General features: G+C 42.2%; 1 protein-coding gene across 1 annotated transcript; it reads left to right on the top strand.

The window, feature by feature from the left end:
- The first annotated feature begins 523 nt into the window (after positions 1-523).
- On the top strand, positions 524-5411 carry fam83d (family with sequence similarity 83 member D). Its single transcript, XM_080026995.1, has 4 exons — positions 524-2038; positions 3445-3612; positions 3763-3887; positions 4045-5411. Exons 1-4 carry the CDS (start codon positions 1547-1549, stop codon positions 4940-4942), a joined length of 1683 nt encoding a protein of 560 aa, XP_079883121.1. The 5' UTR covers positions 524-1546; the 3' UTR covers positions 4943-5411.
- Positions 5412-9782: the final 4371 nt, after the last annotated feature.

Genomic DNA, 9782 nt, shown 5'->3' with positions numbered 1-9782 from the left:
GTAAAACTTGAAAAATTTCAATAAATGTTGCCATACACATACAACTCTATATGTGTTTTTTTACAGGAAGTGATTTTATTCTAAATAAATTCATGATTATTAATTAAAATCACAGTATTTACTTCCGTCCCTCGGTAACCCTCAACCCCGTTACACAAGTCATTCTCCCACCCATAAAAAAATTATGGACTGTTCCATATGTTAAATGTAACATTAGAAGACATGTTAGAGGCCTTTTGAACAAGAACAGCAGAAAGAGGCAAGTTGCCATCACCTTTAACAGCTATATTAAATATTAACAGTCATTTAAATGTTGATATTGTAGTCGTCAAGCTTAACAACTCAACCCCGTTACATGAAATAAAGATAGAAAACAATAACTTGTGAAAATTATATTTGTAATTTTTAATACATTTATGATTTCTTATCTCATGCATGCCATGTGTGCTTTCTTGTTATTCACACATGCAGAGCAGCAGCCATAATGAGCAAAAAATCACAACCCCGTTACACTCAACCCCGTTACTTTTTTGACAGTTGAAAGTAATTTGAGTCCAAAATAAACTCTAATCTGTTTATGTCCCCTTCAACCCGTTACTATTTTCAACCCCGTTACCCTAATTTCAACCCCGTCACACCTGCATTTATGGTATTTATTCCTTAAAGCTTATAAAAAATATGAACTGTTTGTTGAACTATGTCTGAAATACTTTGGGCAATCATCAGAATATTGATTTTAGTTAAAAATATGAAGTAAAACCACATTTTGATCACACTTTGATCAAAAATGGTGTGATCGCTGTCACAAAAGGTACCAATTTCATACTTAAGTATTGCTGAAAAGTGACATGTTGTGTATTTTCTATATTTCCAAATATTGCATTAGTTTTGGGGACATCTGAATAGTACAAAAGTGTAGATTTTATAAAGAATACATTTTATAATCATATTCAGACAGGTGCCACAGTGTCCATAACGGGTTGAAAAAAATTGGTGCCAATAACATACAATAATGGCCAATAATTAAAGGTCTTTGATCCCTGAGATGGGAAAATATCTGTTTCTTAGGGTTAAATATGTCCTTGATGTTGTGGGATGTTCAGAAAATTAATACATTTTGGTCAAAAATCCAAAAATGTCCAAGTCCAAATCGTACCGGTATTGATGCTTCTGATCTGCCGGAATCCAACCCTCTGATCCAAGGAAAAGGTGTCAGAGTGAGAGCTCTCTCCTGCTTCTCTGTAGTGTAACCGGATCAGGACAGAGCAGAGGGACGTACAGCAGGCTTGTTTTCCTCCGAATGAGCCAATGACACTGGCTTTACATTAGAGTGACAGCCTGACTCAGCGAGCACGGATACGCCGTTCTGTGTCGACGAACCTTCCGGCAGCCAATACGGATCCACGACGCACAGGAACGGAGGGAAAAAAAGAAATACGAAGTTGGCTTCCTGTAGGTGGAACGTTACCTGCGGACAGTGCCACCTGCGCTACTGTAGCTATATTCTGTTGGAGTGGAAGTGCGGGGCAACAACATCCAAAACAATATGGCTCTATCGCAGTTCCTGGACGATTCACCCCTGAGGCTCGGTCCAAAACAAACCCGGGCCGATGACCTGAACCTGCCGGAGTTGTACAACGAGAGACACCGGCTGGCCCTGGAGGAGCTGCTGTCCGGAGGGCTCGAAACCTTCCTGGGTTTCCTCGGGCGAGAGAAGTTGCCCAACTTTCTGTCGGACGATGAGATCCAGCGGATCAAGAGCGCCGCCGTCGTGCCCCCGCGATGCGTGTCGCTGCTCGCCGGGGAGGACACGGCGCTGGAGCAGTCCCTCAGCAGCTCCATGGACTGCTCCTCCGTCACCTACTTCCCCGAGGTATCTGACGTGGAGCCGCCAGTGCTAGAGATGGGCTGGCCCGCTTTCACCGCCGGATCCTACCGGGGAGTCACCAGGGCCGTGGCGCACTTCCAGCCCAGCTACGGGGAGTGCATCTACAGCTGCAAGGAGGCCGCCAGGCGTATGATTAAAAGTGCCAGAGAGGTATGCACTAATAATGTATTAAAAACACAGCTGCATAGTGGTTTATCTAAAATACCATATCATAATGTTTTTTATCATTTGGCAACTGATTCTTTAATTTCCTTTACAAACTCCATCATGCAATAAAGTTCTGCTGCTAAATTGTTATAATGTTTCATTATGATATTCCTTGAGCAGCTATCTAGTTGTATTACATTCTGGAATTTTGTGTGTGTGTGTGTGTGTGTGTGTGTGTGTGTGTGTGTACCTCAAAATAGGTTTATTATTTTGTCTGTCATTCAAATTCTGTTTTTAATCACACCCTGTCACACACTAAAATGAGTGTTTGTGTGTGTACATATATATTAAAAACTATTTTTGGGACTATCTTCGTCTTGGTATCATCCTTAAAATACATGCCAGATTTGTCCCCAAAGGAATTGCCTTGATCAGGCTGCATCTGTAACATTCAGCTTTTTTGAAATCCTGATCACAGAGAAGGCAGTAAACAAAGGGCTAAATCAAACAAAAGCCGAGCATGAATATTCATGGTGGAGATGTTGCTGATTGGAGCTTCAAGTTCAACCTCTAGGTTTTTAAACAGAGACATTCCAGCAGGAAGGGAGTGTGCGTCTCCAGCAGCACCTCGGGCCTGTGCCGGGCCTGTGTACCAGATGTGCCCCGACTTGCTTTTGTTCCCCTATAAGAACATTTGCATTCCCTCTTTCATTAGAGAACTTTGAGTACTAGATTTCTTTTCCTATGGTTTACAGTTAATAATGTGGTCTTCAAATAAAATATTCTCATCCACGTTGACACACTAGATCGTCAGCCCTTTTTGTATATGTGCACACACAGTCTTTATTGTTCAACTGCGCCCCTTTCTGTAACGGCACACAGTGCATCTGTTTGCTCACTCAGGAGCAGCCTGTTCCTGTATTTCTGTGAAATTTAACTCTGTTTTCACACCTTTTCCTAACAATATGCTGTCAACACACACCATCATCCAAATAAGGGGGTGGGCGGGGGGAGAACTGCAGACAAAGCTGCATGTGGATAACACAAGTTTGAAGCAATAAATATGTAAACATCCGTGTCTAATCCTCCACACATAACCTTTACCACAGCATGTGAAATTCCATTCTTCCTCGTGAAAATGGAGACATGCCCTACAGTGCACCTTCCTCGTCTCCTGTACAAAAGTAACTTGTTTGCTGACCATGCTTTACTGCAGATTGCCATGGTAACAGACCACAGTCAATAGAAAGATTGTGCCTGACAGAGAAATCGCAGCAATGTTTGAATAAGGCCTTGCATTTGACAACTATTAAAAAACACAGTCATTAGGTGCTGGATCTGGGAGAGCACGTCTGCAGCCCTAAAAATTAATTCTATTATTATAATTCTTGTGTAATTTTCCACTGCAGGTGATTGCCATAGCTACAGACTCCCTGACAGACCTGGATATCTTTAAGGATCTCCAGGAGGCGTGCACAACCCGCAACGTCCCTGTGTACATCCTGCTGGACCAATCCTGTGCCCCGGCTTTCCTCAAGATGTGCAGAAATGTCGGCGTTCGCCTGGACGACCTTCGGGTGTGTGGTTGGTTCAGTAAAGCCGGGTGTGGCTCTTTGTGCACAATACCAACATCGGATGACACCAGACTAAAATCTGTCCTTCAACATATGATACGACTGAGCTGTCACTCTTTCTGACCCTGTGTTGTTTTTTTTAAACCCTTAAAGCAAATGAGAGTGCGAACCATAACCGGCACAACTTACTACATGAGATCAGGAGCCAGGATCACTGGGGAAGTTCATGAGCGGTTCATGCTGATCGATGGAAACAGAGTGGCTACGGGTTCCTACAGGTAAGAGCCTGGCTAACCGTTTAACCTTGAGTCATACGCATTATATGGAAAGGCCTGAACCTCCCAGATTTACCAGTCTGTTAAGTAATTACATTTTTCTTGCTGGGTTTGGATCATGGTAGGTGTTAACTTTTGGTAAACCCCTATTCACATGCAGGTTCAACTGGACCGATGGCAAACTAAACAGCAGCAACCTGATCGAGCTCTCTGGTCAGATAACGGAGAAATTCGATGAGGAGTTCCGCATCCTGTACGCCCAGTCTCTCCCTGTAAACACCAGAGGACCTCCCAGTGTGCGAAACAGCGGCATCTACGAGCATCTCCTGATCCCGCGCTCGCTCATCTCCTCCTCCCCTCACCTGGCCAGAGTGAGGGCTGTGGAGCCAGCCTGTCTGACCAGCAGCACGCCAAGTCGGAAGAAACCCCAAACCATAGCTGTGCAGCCCCTGTGTGAACCTGCCACTCCGGATCAGCCTAAAACCAACCCATTAAGTGAGTCCTCCACCATAGGGGAGAAGGACTGGACCGAGCAGCAGAACATGGAAGAGGAGGAGATACTGGCAGGTAGCACCGCTCAAAATAACCCTCTAGATCAGCCAGCAGAGAAGGACCCTGTGTCCCCCAGCACTGTGCCTTGCCACGCGTCCACTCAGACCAGCTGCTCATTGACAGACAGTGACACCCAGACGGACCTACAACACCCCACCCTCATGACACCGACAGACACAGAGCCAAACCAGGCATCCTCTCCTTCCTCTGCGTCTCCCAGGCAGACCGAGCCCACCCACGCGGCCCCCGACGGCACCTTAAAGGACAGTTTCCACAAGCTGACCAAAGAGCGCAAGCAACACTACTCCAACATCCGCTCCAAGCTGGAGCACATGGTGACCACCCTGTCCCAGAGGAGGGAGTTAGCAGACGTCACCAACATGACTCAGGGCCCCACCGCTCACGGTGGGCAGAGGGGGCTACACATAAAGGAGCCAAACTCCAGACTGCTTGTTGATAATGCGGGCATGGGCACTTGGCCAAGAACCAGATGTGTACACTATTAGGCCTATGTCTTCAGGGATTTTAGGGGTAGTGGAGGATGAGCTGTGGCAAGGTTTCTTGTGGAGCCTCTGTTTCAAAAGAATGGTTTTGGCTTATACAGCCGAATTCCAATGTTCTATTATTTGTCTTATTTTCCTGCAGTGCCTACTTTTTTCCTTTTTTCGTGGTGTGTCCTGTCCATGTCAAAGCAATATTTTTTGCAAAATTGTGAAAAGTGAAATCTTGCAGAAATCATTATTTTAACCAAAGGTTAAAGGGTGCAATATGTTTTTGGTCATGTTAGTTTAATGAATAACAGTTGCTGAGGTAGTTAAGACTGGAGTATATCTGCTGTAGAATGGGTGAAAATGCTTTGTGGTGCTATTTTGTGTTTTGAATCACATTTAGCTACTGTTACTGCATTGGAACAAGATTCCAGAGAGTCGCTTGCTCTCACTTCGCTTTGCTATTAAACAAAGTAGTATTTTGCTAGATGAGTGTTTTTTGTGTCTTTTCCAACACGTCTTGCATATCCACCCTTTTGTGTTCAATTTGAGCTGCTAAGCAATCAAATCCTCATAAAGATTATGTTGGGAAATACTTGTTCAGACCATCAAGGATACACAAGAAAGCAAAACACTTTCCAAAGAGACCCGAGCACCTGTGCCTTATGCACTGCAGTGCTTTTATGCAATTAGTTGAGAGACAGCATCTGTGGTACTGGCACCTCTGCTGATTAGATAGCCAATCAGTGCCACAGAAGGTGGACTGGGAGGAGAGCCTTTCATAGATCAGAATGAATGCCTAATAAATGCTTACACACACAGTTTGGATTTTATAACTGATTCACATATAAATAAATATAGTACTTTATAGCAAATTATTTGTATGCAGGAGTGAAGCAGAGGGTTGGCATTTGTACGAAACTTCCATTTTAGCAGCAGTCTACTAAAAAGTTAATAGGAATCTCCACATGAATTGAATCAATGTTTTACATGGGCACACACAGTGTTCCAGCCTTCATATCTGGCACTTAAGCACAAAGGTCACACTGAATGATGAAAACATGTCAGTGCCCTGGCTCTGATGAGTGGTGGTGTCGCTCCAAATGCCCCGAGTTATACATTTATGACTCCCTCTCAGCTTTATGTGGCTAATATTTAACTTTATTGAGGAGATACAAAGATGTACAGATGATCAACTTAAGGCTCAAGTTTACTTATAACTTTGAGTACTGTATTTTTTTTAAATCTTGCAGTCCAGTAGTTCTAAACGTAGAAATCAAACTTTCACTGCATCATGTGTCAAACCAAGCTTTCTGCCGTTTACTCCAGGAGGCACATAGAGACAAACAGGATGTATATGATTGACATAAAAAGAGTTGCACCATACATACTTTATTTTAGCTACAGCCCATATCTAAAAATACTGTAGATGAACCAACTGATTACGGAACACCTCCAATAATCATATTGAATATGTATTTTAAATATTCCCTACCAATATCATAATTAATTTTTGTAAATACTTAAAACTGTATTGCTATGTATGCAACTGTGTAGTAATATTTAAGAATAGGTGTCAAAATCAAGTCATTCACTATTCTTATGATGACTTTCTTTTTCAGTCACTTATGCCACTAACTAGGAACTAAAGAAAGAAGCAGAAAATTCTCACAGGGAAGAAATTAACTATTGGCTACAATCATAACAGTTGACAGTAAATATTTTGTCAAGCAACAAAACATTTCACTTGTATTATAGAAATATGTGAAGTTCCATTTAAAGAAGTTAAACTTTGCACCACCTTGACCTGCTACAACATTTACATGCAGCGTAATGAATCAGTGATAATAATCCAATGATATATGAAATATAATTATATTAGGGGCCATTATACCTCAATAACATACCATATACTTAAAAAACATACTTAGTATTTATTCCATAACTGATTTATTTATAAAATAAGTGCCCTTCTTGTAAATAATGGCAGAGATGGCCAGTTATATCAGTTTATCCATTGGCTCATTTTAGTTTCATTAATATCAGTATTGTTGTATTAAAAAAGTGGCTTGTTAAACAATACATATAGTAATGTATTCAGACCATGATAAAGCATGATTATAACACACGACTATAAAACGTTGCATGAACTTAAAAACAAATAAGAAATCCTGAATGTTGTATTATTACAGGAGACCATTTCATCATCCTCCAGACTCGATATAGCCTACAGTTCAAACTATTGCATGGCACTACGGGGAGGACAGCAGGCCCTTAAGCGGCTCCTTAAGCAGTGCCTGCATCTCCTACCCGGCAAACACATCAGAAGGCTCTGCATTCATTATGTAAAATGGCACAGCTGAAGGGAATTGATCTACAAGTAAATACAATGGTGGTTATATGGCAGAGAATGGTATTTGATTTTAATTGGCTGCTGCAAAGCAACCACTGGCAGTAATCAAGAAAACAATGGGGGATCCACAACAAAACAGTCTCTATAGCTATTAGGCTCGGCTCACTGGTAAACAGAGAAGCTTGCACATTACGACTCACACTTGACAGTTAAAAACTATATCTGTGATTTACTTTTTACTTGATTTAGTTTTTTCCCTCAATGGGAAGTGCCTATTTATATACATTTATTAGGATCCAGCTTGTTATGAGCATCAGCTGTAACACTAGCAGGACTCTGCCACCAGAGAGAGCCCTATCCTTAGCTAAAACCAAAAAATGCTCACTCGTTCATTTTTCTCACTTTGTGTCCTGCTTCACTCACCTCGTGGCGAAATGTTTGAACTCTAGATATACCTATGGTTAAATTTCTTCAAATGAAACAGCTCCATGTCAGTCTTTTTCCAAAGCAAAGACATTGCTGAATTATCACATTTAAATCTAAATTTGTTTTATTTTGTTATAGGTTTAATCTGATGGCATTCTCACTCAGTCTTGAACGGTAAAATGTTCTTTTTCATATTTGGGATTGAGATCATCTTTCCAGAGCCACAGTTTGATGTCCTTTTCAGGTCACTTGTGATCCCTGGAGAATTGTAGAGGTAGAACATCTCCTGCTGCATGCTGGGTAAAATCCTTGTGGATGTCAGCATGTCTGATAGAAGGTGTAACATTATATCCTATACCAAATATTGTGCTAAGGCCTAATTCGGTTAGTCAGCATGGAAATGTGCATAATGATAAATCGCACCCATCCAGATGTTTTATAACCTATTTATTCCAGGTGAATAGAACCGGGGACAACAATATTGTTAATTTGTTTTACATACATTCAAATTACTTTACAAAAACTGTAATGTGTACATTACAAATGCAGACATGTGTGTATTATTTATTTTTCTCTTTTCCTTTTGAACATCATGTGACCTCTAGTGTAGGAAATGTGGATCTCAAGGCCGGGAGTTGTGTAGTATGCATGACCCTCCATCCCCTCCTCACGGCCTCTCTCTGAGTCCCACAGGACAACATAGATCAGCACAATGCAGACAGACAGCTCTCGTCATACAATTGATTATTGGGTTTATATCCATCACCGTGTACATCTATGTAGACTATCTCTGTGCCAGGGTGTGAACGCACAGGACTGGATTTCTAACCGTGACACATAATATGCGGCATTATAGTATCATAGATCAGTCAGAGCAGTCCAATTTTCAGATTTTTGGATCAGGTTCCCAGGAAATAACAAACATCAGGTTTGACTTCTGACACTAAACAGCTCCTCTGGTGCCGGACATAAACCTTTTAATTACTGCAAACATGGTTGATGAGTTTGAAGCTTGATTACTTGGCCTTCATTAGTCAGATTGTGAGCTATAGTGACTCCCCGAGGCACTATATGGCATCTCTTAACACTACCAGCCTCTGCGTTTGGCAATAACATTTACCCTACAGTACACCAAACAGGTGTGTGCAGCCAAATACACGTACACACGCATGCACTAACACACACACACACAGTCATGCACAAAAACAGGCTCATGTATATGTACACTCACTTTTTATTATCAGCTTAAACTAGCAGGCTAGCATGTAGGAATTTCAGTCCGTTCTATAACTCAGAAACAGCCTGACTAAAAAAAAAACACTGATAAAATGTGCTTAGTGTGCTGAGTTACTTGGTTGAACTCTGCCTGTCATAATGACTCTCGTGTTTGCTGTGCCATCTCGGCTTTGTTTTCCATCAGGGCGGCCGGTGGTTGTCACTACATCGAGGAGGGAGCGTTCTGCCTCAGGCCATAACACACTGATAATGAACGTTCAGCTCATTGGAAAAATAAAATGTGTCTGAATTATGTGGTCAGGCTTCTGGCCGCTGTTTTTTTTTGGGGGGGGGGGGGGTTGAGTCAGATGCGCAGATGTTCAGTTTGCACAACAGTCAGTCACTTCCCGTGTTGCAATGCTGATGCCAGGCCACCAGTTAGTTAACGCAGGTGGGAAGGTATTGTTGAGATAGGCTCTTTGTGCTAAACTGCATATTGAGCTTTAACATGTTGTCCGGCAGCAGCCTTGCCGCTATTTTTAGACAGGTACAGCTGCTCCTTAGCACCCACCCTTAGACCAGCCATTCACCAGAGATTTATGGCACCAGCCCATGCGAAACAGCTGTAGTGTCTTGCAACCTGCTTGTACAAGGAGAGCAAGAAGAGGCCTACTTAGAATTAGAATTCATTCTGTTTACTTATTTTGTTGTGGCTCAGTTTGTTGAGTATTAAATATACTTATCAGTGAGCGGGCTGTGTCACACTGCTGGACGTTGAAAACACAGCGATGCATGGGTGAGTCAGACCCCGGTCACAGCGCCACCTGGGTTCGTCACAAGTTCAAAACACTTGTGGTAAGCTGC

This window comes from Ammodytes marinus, assembly GCF_949987685.1.
Source record: "Ammodytes marinus genome assembly, chromosome: 4".
In the NCBI taxonomy this organism is placed as follows: domain Eukaryota; kingdom Metazoa; phylum Chordata; class Actinopteri; order Uranoscopiformes; family Ammodytidae; genus Ammodytes; species Ammodytes marinus.
The sequence above is the reverse complement of the archived record's forward strand: the minus strand, read 5'-3'. Positions and strand labels throughout refer to the sequence as shown.